General features: G+C 37.6%; 1 protein-coding gene across 2 annotated transcripts in view; it reads left to right on the top strand.

Moving 5' to 3' along the window:
* The window catches only part of RELN (reelin), a 447,102-nt gene that overhangs the window by 316,951 nt on the left and 115,212 nt on the right, over positions 1-14,939 (top strand). For both annotated transcript variants that reach the window (XM_069462478.1, XM_069462477.1), the window contains exons 21-24: positions 4,970-5,162; positions 5,953-6,065; positions 10,998-11,135; positions 12,157-12,343. In XM_069462478.1, coding sequence (XP_069318579.1) covers positions 4,970-5,162; positions 5,953-6,065; positions 10,998-11,135; positions 12,157-12,343 — 631 coding nt within the window. The remainder of the gene's footprint in view (positions 1-4,969; positions 5,163-5,952; positions 6,066-10,997; positions 11,136-12,156; positions 12,344-14,939) is intronic.

Here is a 14,939-nt window from a genome sequence, read left to right as displayed (position 1 = left end):
AGAAATTAGCTATGCAGAGCTGTTCTTTTCTATGGGACTCTTAAACTTAATATATTGCTCAGGCTTCTAAGAAATACAAATATTGATGCATTATCTTGTGGCACATTAATAGTGAGATTTTGGTCATCTTGAGTGACTTACCAAACTGTTCTTACAGAGACGGGCTCAGTTGTCAAAAATGGCTCAGTCGCTAGTTAACTCAGCTGTTTGACATGAATTTGCTTTTAAGGAACTTTGTGACTCAAGTATTCTCTGCTTACTTTGGTTATGTGTATCTGCCTTTCATATAAAAGAGCTTTTTTTTTTTTTTTACTGTAGAGGGGAAATAGTCTCTGGGGAAATGCAGAAAGTGATTTATTTAAGTCAAGATAACCTCAAAAGCTTGTTGGTGTTCATTACAGCATTTAAGTAACTATAGTTGTGTAAAACTTGCCTGCTCCCCAATTGAAAGCCTCACTCATGTGCTCATTTTATTTAACAGACATTCTTTGAGAGCCTGTAATAGGCATGGCATAGTGGAAATGACTTCAAAGTAGCAACCAGAAGTCCTAGTTTCTAGCTTTTTAGCAATTGTGTGACCCCTGGGGCCAGCAACTCAGCCTCTCAGTTTTCCTTCTCCATAACACGATGTTAAGGATCCCCGATGGTCTCCCAAATGGTCTTGACTCAAAGGTCTGATAAGATAATCCAGCTTTTAGAAAACTATGATGCCCGATACTGTGTGCTTCTCTGAGGTGCAGCCAAGGTTCTGAGTGCTTTAGGAGCTACAGAAATGAGTAAGACATGATCCCTCCCTATGGACAAGCTTCCAACCTGGTCAGAAAAACAGATCCTCAGGAATACGTGAGATAAAGCAAGGGAGGGGGAGGGAAGGGGGCTGTATTGTGGACTTAGTATAGAACTTTGGAGACTCAGATTACATTATGGTGTTACCTATTTGGCCACTGTCATAATAGGGAGCCTACCAGCCTTCTTGGAGGTAGAAATAAAGAGGACCAGAGAGGTAATATTTTCCTAGTGGAAAGGGTTATCCCCATTCTCTCATTAAATCTTATAATTAGAGGTGGGAGCTTTTTTTATTGTTACTTTATTTATGAGGGACTCCTGCAAGTCAACATGAATCAAGCTAAGCTGCCCAATTCCCAGTGCATTCTGTCCCCAGAATTTCTGCCCGTGATGTTGATGTGGGCTATTCTTCTCTTCTCCTATGATTGTAACAGAAAAGAAGTTCTGCTTCATGTCTGCCTTTATAAACCTATCCTGACTTAGATAAGCAGCAAAGAGGAGCAGTTTTGTAAAATTAAAGGATGACAGTCTGTTAAATTCTCTGCCCCCAAAACTCCAGCTGAGTATGAACATTCAGGGAAAAAAAAAAAAACAGATTTAATATCACTGACTTTCAGCTAGTCTTGAATAAACCAGAAACAATCACGTGAACTTGTACTATGAATGGTCTGGAATTTAAGACACAGATGTCTGTGCTTTCCTTGTGTTATTTTGCCTCAGATGAAGGCATTGGGATAGATGGCACATAATACCATGAAGCATGGCAGATGTGTCACTTAGAAATACATTCAGCTCTAGGTCACAGCAAAAACAACAAGAGAAGACTGGCCATGGCATAAACAAAAGGGGCTTATATTGTAACCAGCGGTCCTAGAGTAGGCAGTCCAGGGCTGGGAAGCACTGTAACAAGGGCTGTCGGGGATCCAGGCTCTCTCTTCTCCACGATCTCAGCAGAAACGTTTCTATCCGCATACTGTTCCATTATTGTCAGAAGATGGTTGCTGCTCTCTAGAGAGGAAGGAAAGCCATAGGAGCAACAGGTGGACGAGTATGGCAGCCAATTCCATCAGTCCCTTTTAAAGCTTTACAATGAAAGCCAAATGAGTAAATCCACCTACCGTCTTTCACTGACACCTCATTGGTGAGAACTCATTGGTGTGCACATGGCCACCCCTGGACCAAACACTGGAAGGTGACTAGAGGGAAAAGAGGCTATGTCTGGTAGCTGAATTGGCCCACCCAAAAGTATCTGCCCGCAAGAGGAAACACCAAATACATTCTGGGCTCCTATTCTACCAGTGGAACAGAAATAGATGCTAAGCAAGAATTTTGTTGTCATTGTTTAACTGCCTTCATTTTACTTAATATTGTTATTATTATTAGCTTATCTGTTATATAATTTTTTTTTTGAGACAGGATCTCACTGTGTCACCCAGGCTAGAGTGCAGTGGCGTCATCATAGCTCACTGTAGCCTCAAACTCCTGGGCTCAAGTGATCCTCATGCCTCAGGCTCCAGAGTAGCTGGAACTACAAGCACACACCACCACACCCAGCTAATTTTTCTATTTTCTGTAGAAATGAGGTCTCGCTATGTTGCTCGAGCAGCTGGCTTCAAGTGATCCTCCTGCCTCGGCCTCCCAAAGTGCTAGGCTTACAGGCGTGAGCCACCGTGCCCAGCCTATTTTATATAATTTTTATCCTGTTTCTTTCTTGGTAACTTGGTGCCTTTAAAATCTGTTATCACAGAGTAGCTGACAGAGCACACGCCTCTCCTCAGGTCTGAATGCTTCCTTTCTTCAGCCAATTTCACAGTTACATCTGTAATCGTGCAAAGGTTAGGGGCAGGCAACATTCACAAAACACAGCATTGCCTTTTGTTTCTGTACAGAATTATGAGGGCATTAAACCATCTCACAAGGGAGAAACTTACAAGAAGCTGATTGTGAAAATAATCTTAAGTTATTCCAGCAATGCTCAGGTGGGGAAATGCTATGCATGGCATAGGTGAGAAAGTTTTAGTGGCTCTGTGTCACTTGCAGACCCTTCAGCCTGTGTGCTGACATGCACTATGGGGTTTCTCTCCAGATGCCCAGGAGACTGGTGTATCTTTAAAGCAAACAACTTAAATGAAGCCTATTTGGTTGCCTCTAATTACCTTCCTCCTCATAAAGGGTACTAGAAAGAGCCCTTGAAACTAAAAGCAGCACTTATTTCTCATGGGGAAAAGCATTTGGGATTTTTTATTTTTTTATTTTTTTGCCTACTAGAAAGACCGTGGAAGCAATATGGACAAGTTTGTGCTGATATGACTGACAACTATTTTTGTTCTGTGTTGATTTCTTTTATTTTTCCAATATTGCTAAAAATCACATTCTACGGCCTTATATTTTCTAGATTGCATCCTGTATACCCAACCACATAGCAGCAATCATGGTTTTATATTTTTAACATCAGAGTATCATTGCATAATAACTGAGAGTTAATGATTTGTAAAGTAACTATAAAATTTATTCCAAATTGCAATGTTTTTCTCTCCCAATCTTAGAGTAATAGAAAGACACAGAAATAGTGTTTTGGTTAAGAGGCTTTGGAGTCAGGCAAAACTGGTTTCTCATTGAGTCTCTGCCATTTACCAGACCCATTTTCTCATCTGTTAAAAAGAAATAATTATTCTTACTATGCAGAGGTACTGTAAAGATGGAACTAAAGAAGATAATGTGGATAGTATTGTGCTTAGCACAGTCTTAGTACATGGGCTTGACTCAATAAATGATAGGCATCTATATTAATAATGATAAGTTATGGCATTTTCTATTTTTAAATTATATTTGCTAGACCGGCAGTATTGAATATGACTTTTCCCTTCTTTTTGTTAACCATTCAATTAAACCAGAGATTAGAGCTTTTCCATTTTATTCCTCTGTTCATTGTCCAAGTGCAAAACCTTGGTTTAAAAACTGTTAAACGGTAATCACTCATTGTTGGGAAAAGCTTCTTATGTTTTATAACCTTAGTCTAAGTCCATGGTGATCCTCTATATAGAACAATGTTCCATCGTTAAATAACATCTTAATCTCTGCAAGAAGCAAGTCAGAATAATTACTCATTTTGCCGATTCAACAAAAGAAAGTTAAGAAAATATATTAAATGCCTCCAAGATTTCATAGAGTGCCTTGGTCCTTGGTCCACATCAGCTATTAGCCGTCTGACTAATAGGAGTTACTGTTGAAAAGTGGTCCTGAAACCAATTCAGAATAGCAGAAACAAGTACTATGATAGACAAATTTTAGTGCAGTTGACTCTGGAATATTTGCACTGACCCATGTAACTACAGTGAAAATATGTCCACATTTGAATCTTCTCTGATAGATTACAAATTCCTGAGCAGTTTTCTCTAAAAAAAAAAACCAAAACTTGCTTGCCTTCAAACAGTTTACAATTACATAGTACTCAGCTGGGATCCAGTAAAACGTGAATTTTGCTGATCTGAGGCACAGCAACTAAAACTCCATTATGATGTTTTCAGTATTTAATGAATGATCATTAAAGACTGTTTAAAAAATAAGAAACATAAAATGAAAATTTTTAAATCACAAATTTCTCACCACCAAACATAGCTACCACAAACATTCTGGTGAATTTCCTTTATGTATAATTTTGTGGATATTAACTTTTGAACTTATTTCATCATATACATTTTAATGTGACATATTGCCTTCCTAAATACTTGAAATATGGATAATCTATCAAGTAGCTATACCATTTTATTTAAGACTTCTGTTTTTCCTATAGTTTGACATTAAGATTATTACCAATTACTTTAAGTAATCCTGTAATATTTGTCATATTTTATAAAATTGTCTCTAAGTTGAGAATTATTTCCTTAGGATAGCTATAAAGAAGTGAGATTAATGAGTCAAAAGGTTTATACTTGTGAGCAATGTATGAGTGAGTACCAATTTCAGATACATTTGACAACTGAAGATATTAACTTTTTTTAAAGAAGTTGCTTCTTTGATAGCTTGTTTTAAATCTCATTTATTAGATTGAAATCCATTCTAGAACTTGGCAAGACTTAAGTAAAATGAAACTGTTTTGGTCTATGTTATGAAGTGAAGAGCTTAATTTTTCTCTAACATATTGCTTTTAGAATTTTCTGATTTCCGTCTCTGTCTCTTCTAGTTTTACAGGAGATTCTAAACTCGCCTCAAGTATGCGCTACGTGGAAACACAATCGATGCAGATAGGAGCGTCCTACATGATTCAGTTCAGTTTGGTAATGGGGTGTGGCCAGAAATACACTCCACACATGGACAACCAGGTGAAGCTGGAGTACTCCACCAACCACGGCCTTACCTGGCACCTCGTCCAAGAAGTAAGCCTATTTTCCCTAAAGCTTGTGAGAGGTAACCTTTTCCTTTTTACATAGGAAGCAAAGAAATGACAGTTCTAGAAGCTTAGGTTTGGTTGAAAAGAAATGGTGTTATTTGTAACTTAGAATTGACATAAAGTCAGCAAGAAATTATGGGGATGCCACATTCTTCACTGTCAGATACTAAAGGGTAATTGGAAATAAAAAAGAAATGTGAACAACTTCAAAACTGGACACTCTCAGGTGGTGTTTTGAATATTATTTTCTCTAACCCTCTTCCTTTATAAATGTGTCTCTTTCCTTTTTCCCTGTAACATGTCTTCATGTTATTTGACTTCATTCCTAAGTCCCTTTGCCTGGGATGATATTAAGAATGTGGTATCTCTTGTCTTTAGAAACAAAAAGGAAATACATAGATCTTGTAATAAAATTTACTTTTTTATATATACATATCAATAATCTCCCATTGCAATAAATGTGTAAACATCATAGCAAATAGAATAATTTTACCAAACGCCAGTGTTATGATAACAGGCAAAAAAAATTGATTCCTAATCCATTTCTGTTTGGACATGTGAGAACTGGGAGACATTCAATTTCATTATGGCATCTCATATTTGAAATTATTTCTTAAAATCTTTTAGTTTCACGGAAGTAAAAATCATGCATTGCATGCATATCACAAATAGTTAAGATTATGAATTACATTTCTCTAAGGTCTTTTTCATATATGGTGGGTGAGTAAACATATTTCCCTTGGGGAAAATGTTTGATTTTTGTCTGACTCTTTTAGGAATGCCTTCCAAGTATGCCGAGTTGTCAGGAATTTACATCAGCAAGTATTTACCATGCCAGTGAGTTCAGACAGTGGAGAAGAGTCATAGTACTTCTTCCCCAGAAAACTTGGTAAGAGATGACATCTTTAAACATGACTGTCACTTTAACTTTTGCTATCTCTAGTAGCATGACTTGAATATGAAGACAAGTTAAGCACAATAGCAAAATGCGTATTCATTTTTTTTTCATTAACACAACCTCTTCCTCGAGGCCATTCCTTATAAGTATAATGAAAATGTTTAATTAGATTATCTTAAAGGTCCTTCACAGTCCTGGAATCCTAAGAGTCTGTGATTTGTGCATAAGAAAAAACATAAAAGAGAGAAGCATTATTTTAGTTTTCTGTTGTATATGCCTTCCCGTAACCCTTTTCTAAAGATAAAATTACTAAATAAACCTTCTCAGATTATTTTATATAACAGGCTCTACCCAAAAACAACTGGTTAGATAACAACCTAAAATTATTTTTACACCTTTATTTGAAAATTGAATTACCGCATTATGTAAGAATGCCTCCTTGATTATTTTTTAAGGATGCATTATTATGTCAGTTGGAGTAAAATGCTTGAAATTTGATTTCCACAGATCTTTTTATATCCAACTGTGAGCCATTTCCTGGATACTCTATTAATGCTTTGTATAACAAGTTGCTACTTTCTCTAACACTATACTTGTTTATGTCTACCGCTGGGAATATAATCAAGACTTTCATTTAATTTCAATGACATTCCAAGCACATATATCAAGTTTATACAAAACAACACATCAAACAATTGAAATACTGTCATACTGGATGCAAAACTACTGAGGCTTATATTTTTTTCATTATTTCACCATTAAATATATTTCCCTCATTATTTAAAGATTGTTAATTTTTTTTCCTTGACATGTAAAGTACAATTTCAAAATTAGATAAGATAAAATTGATATGGGAGGCCGAGGCAGGTGGATTGTTTGAGCTCAGGAGTTCGAGACCAGCCTGAGCAAGAGCGAGACCCCCGTCTCTACTAAAAATAGAAAGAAATTACCGGGCCAACTAAAAATATATAGAAAAAATTAGCAGGGCATGGTGGCGCATGCCAGTAGTCCCATCTACTCCAGAGGCTAAGGCAGAAGGATTGCTTGAGCCCAGGAGTTTGAGGTTGCTGTGAGCTAGGCTGACGCCACGGCACTCTAGCCCGGGTAACAGAGTGAGACTCTGTCTCAAAGAAACAAAACAAAAAAAAAGATAAAATTGATAGTCTTTTAGAGATGTCTTTTCAGACCTAGAGATATGGTAAACTATTATTCTTATTTAATGTAGCGTAAGCAACATCTAGAAAGTTTTGTCCTTGTCAGAAAAACCTGTGCAGGCTATTTTACACTCAAATTGTATTAATATGTTGCATTATTACTTCTTAGCTCAAAAGATAGCACCACCAAGTTGAAAATTTTAGTATCATCCCCACCTCTTATCAGCATTAATTAGACACTGAAAGGAAATGTATTGACCCTTAACCTTTTTAGTTCTACCACAGTGCCTGCCACATAGTAGGTGCACTTATTAAATGTTGGGGAATTAAATAGAATTTTAATTTGATGTGCCTCAATGAACTAAAGAGATGTTTTGTTATAAAGTATCTCTTTTTACAACAGAAAAAATTCCACCAGGTTATTCCCCTGACCATTTGCCTTTAAGTACACATGTTAAATAATTTCATTCTGCTTTTCTAACTTTCCTTCAAAGCCCTGGAAAAAGAAAGTGAAAATATTTTTTTAAAAACAACCCAGTAGGATATTTATTTTAGCATTCCGACGGGCTAATACATAAACTAAAACATTATTGCTACATTTCAAAAAAAAAATAGTATTCAACTAGTTATTGTCATTGTTTTTGCATCTATAATGCTCAAAAACTCTGCTATAAAGTATATTCACTCTTGGCATTCTTGATAACTTTATTTATTATGCATAGCTCAAACTTTTGTGAATAGCATATTTTTCTCAAGCATTGGGAAAAGAGAGTGCATTTTGGTTTGAAGCAGTACTCCTTTTTTGGCCAAACCTTTGTACTCCATTTTTATTAAAACATATGCAACTATAATGTAAATTGAATGCATAAAAGCAAATGTGGTTCCTGCATTATCAAAGACCTGTGAAGTTTGGAAAATGTGCTAGATAGGAATGTGCTAGTGAGAATATCAAATGTATACACCTGCTCAGAGAAATTATATTGTATATGAACCCAACATTTGTTACCCAATGAAAATTAATTTCATTTTTATGGGAGACATTTACATAAGAACAAGTCCTAATGAGACCCAAACAGCTGTCAGTCGCTGACTTCATAAACAAATCAACACCTAATGACTGAATGAGTTTCAGAATAATTGGGTAAATGTAATTACAGGAACTCTGAAGGTGGAAAATACAATTTAGTCAGCCTTCATTTACCTTCATTCTTCAGGTTACCTAACTATCAAGAGATGACTCAATGCTATTTCATTTTAGTCTTCACCTTTATATGGGCAAAAAAAATGAATTAAAGAGTCAAGTTTCGTTACTTTTGGGAATCCATAGAGTTCGGATTTTAAATACAAGCCAACTTCATTTCATGACCCACACAGCAGTAGTTCCACTTTCAGGCTCAGTCCAAAGTGTACAAGATTTTCATCCCAAGATTACTTTTTTGTAAGAGAGAAAGAAGGAGAACAGGCAAATTAAATGTTTGCACTGGGAGCCGTATTTAGCAGTGATGCAGCTGCAAATCAGCGAGATCACACCTTGTCTTCTCACGTGTGACCAGCTGGCATCGCTCACAGGACTAATTTTCTCGCTAAAGCTGAAGCCAGTATTCAACCTTTTTCCTGCTTTTTCTCCTAATTAACATCAGCACATTAAACTGTGGGTTGTAATTTTAAATGGAATAGTTCACTTTAAACTTTTTATCTTAAGGAAATTTTTTCCCAAAAGTTCTTAAGATGCATGTAAGGATTGGTTTACTTAGAAAAAAGAATTTACCACGTGCCTGTATGTGACTGCTTAGAAGCATAAATAAACTAGGTAATACAGGACAGGTTTCTGAATCCACCCTACCCCTAGTTTAATGTTTGAAGTAACAAAATCTCAAATTAATGTAGGCCATGGATTTTGTATAGGTATGTAACTGTAAAGAAAATAAATTGTCACCTTGGTCAACACAACACCAGAAGAATCATCGTGTTTGAGGTCTGGAAGGAATATTAGGGATCAGTTTGCCCAAACCTTTTATTTGAGAGGTGAAAAACTAGAAGCCCTTGAAGGCTTAAATTTCCCACTAAAGGTCACACAGCTGATAAATTGTATAACCAGGGTCCTGGGGGTCTTGTCCCCCCCATCCTAGTACATTCTTCACTGCATTACCTACACAAGTTAGAAGCAAGGCTGCCCTTTCCTGACCTGTTCATCTACTCATTGACTAATTTTTTAGCAAACTTTTTTTAAGGACCTACTTTATTCTGTTCCTGTGCAAACTATTGAGACAAAAGATATCCCAGTTCCCAAAGAGCTCACAGTCTAGTCACCTATGGCCCTAAACTTAACTCATATTGTAATTAATCTTAAAAGAATAAAATCAGCTCTTCTTTTCTTGGTAACTATGGTGCATGAGTCTTATTTACTTCTATTCCTTCGGGCTCTATGCTCTAAGACAATGTATCTACTTTTATAGTAGGCTTTTCTAAAAAACATTTCTTAGTATGGGACTATGAAAATTGTGATGGCCATTTGATTACAAATATAAACCTGTTACCACAGAGGAGGTAACGCATCAGTCCCATTGTATGTCCTGACGAGCGCTGATGTGCAACAAACCTGTGTCTTCTGGATACACTTCAGTGAGTCCTGGAATTATCCTACTAGGAATGAAAACGCAACCTATTAGCCACAGATCATTGATAAAATAAACAGTGAAGACTTAGTCTGAATTTTAACAGTCTGTTATGTACTTAGGGAGTACTTAATATGTGGGTAATTGATGCAATAGACTTTAATGGATCATTCAGAGCCATTAAGATCAAGTCTATCTGTATAGTAGTGTGCTTGGGGAGGAAGGTTTAATCAATGGAACTGAGCATGCACAATAATTCTGCACATATTTTTTGCTTTTGTTCTTGTTTAATCCTTAGACCAAAAAGACCCCTGAAAATTCCTACAGGTGAAAAATATGCTGTAATTTTAAAAAGCATTATTGACATTGCTCTCAAAATATCTGCTTCTTTAGACTTCATGTCTAGATTCAATGAATTAAGGTCCCAAGTGTCTCTCTATGTGTAATGGACTGTTTAACTTTTCACCTCCACTTAAGATCAGCTTGTCCATGAAACTCAAGCAAGTTAGTGTTTCAGAAATAAGCAGAATTTAGCATCCAGATGTTCTTATTTGACATAAACTACATTGTAGTATGTCCCTTCCACCCCAAAACAATACCCCCAAATGAAACTTTTGTTTTAAACTGGGATCTAACTGAAAGTCTTCCGATAACTATTGATGTGTTTATTGTAAGAAATTATATTATAAAATATCTTACATATTTGTCTGTGAAAGACTGGTTCAGTTTAGTAGATACCTTTATTTTTTTTTTAAATATTCTTTCATAGTACTTTTCTTTTGCTAGCATCAGATCTCTAAGCAACTACAAAAAAAGTTTGATATTTTGTTTTCGTTTACAATGTCTCTCACACAGGAGACCAGGGTTTGATTAAAAAATAAATAAATAAATTTTAAAAATTAAAAAAATAAAATGTCTCAGATTAAGAGTAAAACGTATTCAATAGGCAGACTTCTTTTTAACTTTCTTTCCTGATAGAATTGTTGCATTGCACAAAAATTGAGTGGAAATGAAAGAAAAATGATGGGCAGCTAAATGCAAGTCCCAGAAAGTTAGTTATCTGAAAGAGTTTGGCCTCTGACATTCTTTGTCTGTACCACCACATCTTGGTTGAAACTCTGTTTTTTTGTTTTTTTCACTAACCTTGTTTCTAGGTCCAGTGCCACCCGCTTCCGCTGGAGTCAGAGCTATTACATGGCCCAAGATGAGTGGGCTTTAGACAGCATTTACATCGGGCAGCAGTGTCCCAACATGTGCAGCGGGCACGGCTCGTGTGACCACGGCATGTGCAGGTACCCGCACCAAGAAGTGCAGTCAGTTCCCTGCTTCTCAGGCTTTGTGTCTGTAAGGGGACTACAACAGCTGTCATCCGAATTGTAAGGACAGACTATTAAATAATGAAATGGCCAAAAGAAAAATGATCCCCCTTTCTGTTTTTATTTTAGATGTAAAAGATATTGTTACCTTAAAATAAGTATAATACCATATATTCTAAACTTCAAAATCTAACCTCAAGACAAGGCCTCCTGGGTTTAAATTTCAGAGTTTATTAAAAGAGCCTTTCTATTGTTTCCCTTTGCTTCCCCTGGCAGTCTTAAAGCAACAAACACTGCTGCACACTATCCCACATCACTTCTCCAGAAGTTCAAGGTTGTGTATGTGAGGAGATGGTGATTATCACTAATGAGGGCAGAGGACCACACTTGAATACTTAGGCTCTAAAAGATATGTAATTTAATTAGAAAGAGGAACTAAAAAACATGGCCAGACTCACATGTTGGTTGAACAGACAGACATTAATATATGGCTTTTTAAGGCTACAGAAAATCACACTCTCCCTTGTCTCCCAACACACACACACACACACACACACACACACACACACACGTCCTCCTTCATTACTACTTGATGCCCAAATTCTACCCTTGTAATGTTATTTCTTGTAAGAAAGGATTCTGCCTGTAGTCCCAGCTACTCAGGAGGCTGAGCTGGGAGGATAATTGTGAACCTAGAAGTTGGAGGCTACAGTAAGCTATCATCACACCACTGTACTCCAGCCTGGGCAACAAACAAGACTCCATCTCTAAAAAAAAAAAAAGGAAGAAACTAAGGACAAGACTCTATCCATTTGGGAGGAGTGTGCAAAACTGAAAGTTGCCACATACACAGATTGGCGTACAGATTAACACTGCAGAGAAAAATCTAATATGAATAATAAGACCTGAGCAAAAGTAAGACATGGGAAACGTTTCAGGTGAGATGGCCATTGCATTGGCAGGTAGGCCTGTGACTTCTCTACCTGCTCTCTCGTAGGTGTGACCAGGGATACCAAGGCACTGAATGCCACCCGGAAGCTGCGCTTCCTTCCACAATTATGTCTGATTTCGAGAACCAGAATGGTTGGGAGTCTGACTGGCAAGAAGTTATTGGGGGCGAAATTGTAAAACCAGAGCAAGGGTGTGGTGTTATCTCTTCTGGATCTTCTCTGTACTTCAGCAAGGTATGACCAAGACCTGGGATAAGTCATCAGGGTAATGGCTAATTTAATATGGGACTGGTTCATGGGGCAGTGGGAACCCCAAAGGTACAAATGTGAAATGATTTTATTGTTCCCCATGTTCCCTACTTTTGACTGGGCTTTGTCAAATTCCTATCCCTTAACTCTTACAGTTTTATGATTGGTTTTGGTTACTAAAAACCCAGGTTAGGCCAAGTTAAAATTCCTACCCTTCTTGTACCTGGTGTAAATCCCATTGCTTTCCTTTCCTCCAGTGCCAGCCAGGCTTGTGTCTTGAGGGCTTTTGAGTAGGGAAGTTTCTCCGTCTCTTCTCAGCCGGGTCTTTGGAGGGTGTGTCATGTGCAGGCCTGGGGGCGAGGGGTAGGAGTGGTGGAGCTTAGAGGTTAAGGGCAGCAACTGTGGAGCCAGACTCCTGTCTCAGTCCAACCCTACCACTTCCTTGCCCGGTGACTTTGAGCATATTACTTAACCTCCTTGTGACTTAGCTTCCTCATCTGTAAAGTGGGGATGAAAAGAGTATCTCCTTCATTAGGGTTATTTCGTAGATTGAGTTAATATCTGTAAATCATGTAGAACAGTCCCTAACACATAGAAAGCACTTCCATAAGTGTTTATTAAATCTGTCAATCTGTTAATATCAGGAATATGATTGGAGGAAGGAGGGATGATGGTGGAGGTGAGGGTAGAGGTGTACAGAGCCATTCTGGGGGAGCTGACCAGCCATCTGTGGTGAGCAGACATCTCTCAGGTTCCATTCTGGCTCAGTTTGGTGGCTGCTGGCGGCATCTGCTGATGTGGGACTCTGCGTAAATGTTTTTCTTGCAATATTTAGCTTCCCCAGTGGTAGCACCAGATTAGGCAGGCAGATTGGTAGATACCAACTAGGGACTGAGGTGCCAGCTAGAATCTTCCCTAGCCACAGTCTAGGCAGGATATTCTTTCTCTCTCTCCTCCAACTCATGTCCTTATATAGTGTTCAAAGGGACTAAAGGGGGAAGAAGGTCCAGTCTCCAACCTGAACAACATGTCTAACCCTAATTATTGGCAGCTCTCTTTACAATGTCGGGTGCGTAATACCACTTCTTTCCTTCAGGGACTAAAGCCACCAATTCTGGAACAATTGGAACTGTCCCACTTTACATCCCATAACAAGTAGACAGGTGTGGGTGATATACCATACGGTTGATATGTTGCAGAATCTGTTTGGGCAGAAATCCAAAACAAGTTAATTTATGCAAATCCAAAAATAGGTACATGTTTTGTTTTAATGCAGGTGCAGAACAAAGAATCAGCAAGTAAACAAGGTAGAGAATAATAAGAAATCAGGGATGGAGTCCAATTAAAAATATTTCCTATCCATTGACACTGAAGGTTCCCTGATGACTATTGGTAGAGATACCATAGTGAATACATGATCAACATGCATTACATACATCTAGATACACTGTATAATTGCACAGAAATGGGATGATTGTGCTTCCTATAAGCATCAATTTTAAAAGAATATTATGAATCTTTCACCAATATGGAATCAAACACCCCAGTAAATGTGTGTGTGCATGGACATATAGACACACACATACACACACGCACATATTTTAAATATACAAAGGCTTGGGTTACATATCAGTATTTCTCGTACTTAATTCAAGATGATCTCTGCAATCAGACTATCTGGGCTCCAGAACTCATTGATTGGTTCTCCTTGTAAAGTTATAACAACTCTCTATATCTCAGTTTTCTTGACTGTAAAGTAGATGTTGAAAGGAGTAAGTGAGCTAATGCAGATAAAGAATAAGGAGTAGTGTTGTGAACATAGAGCTCAGTTAGGTATTAGCTATCATAATTGCATTTAGGAGAATAAATTTCAAATTGGTATCATTGAATATTTCTACATATATGCCCTCCTACTAACTTGAAAATCATCATTTCAAAAGCAAAATTATTTTCTTTCCTCCCAATCCAGCTTTCCCTTTAAAATTTTAGCAGACTCTCCCAGGGTTAATTTTTTTACTTTTTTTTCTCTTGATTCAGTCAGAATTGTTTTGAATTCTAAGTGGGAGAAGCTGTTTTAAGCAAAAAAAGGGGAAAATTTGGTTCATGTGATGAAAACACAAGAAAGGCTTAGATGGAACTGGGCTCAGTGATCTGGAGCCAGTTCCTCAAATCCCTACAGGACTTAAGAGTAGATTCTATTTTCAGGTCAGCTGTTACCGATAGCCACAGAATGTTCCAAGCAGCTCCATAGAAAAAACTGGGAAGTTTTCTGACTGGCCAATCACAGTGTCCTGAAGAGAATGGTGTCTGTCCTATAATTGGCATAGCCAGAGTCATGGACTTACTGTTTTGCCAGACAGGTGGGATGCACAGTTTGGCAGCCCCCACCAGCAAGTGTATTGGAGTGGAGAAGGGGCAGTAACCCAAAGGAAGGATTTCTTAGACCATTTGTACACCATCCTAGGTTAATTTATCTAAAAGTGTTCTTCCATCCTTTCCCTCTCCTGTCACAAATGTTCAGGATGGTCTCCAATACTCCTGCCCTAACTACATAACTTACATTCATTTTCCAAGCACGAGT

The sequence above is a fragment of the Eulemur rufifrons genome, chromosome 29, assembly GCF_041146395.1.
Source record: "Eulemur rufifrons isolate Redbay chromosome 29, OSU_ERuf_1, whole genome shotgun sequence".
In the NCBI taxonomy this organism is placed as follows: domain Eukaryota; kingdom Metazoa; phylum Chordata; class Mammalia; order Primates; family Lemuridae; genus Eulemur; species Eulemur rufifrons.
The sequence above is the reverse complement of the archived record's forward strand: the minus strand, read 5'-3'. Positions and strand labels throughout refer to the sequence as shown.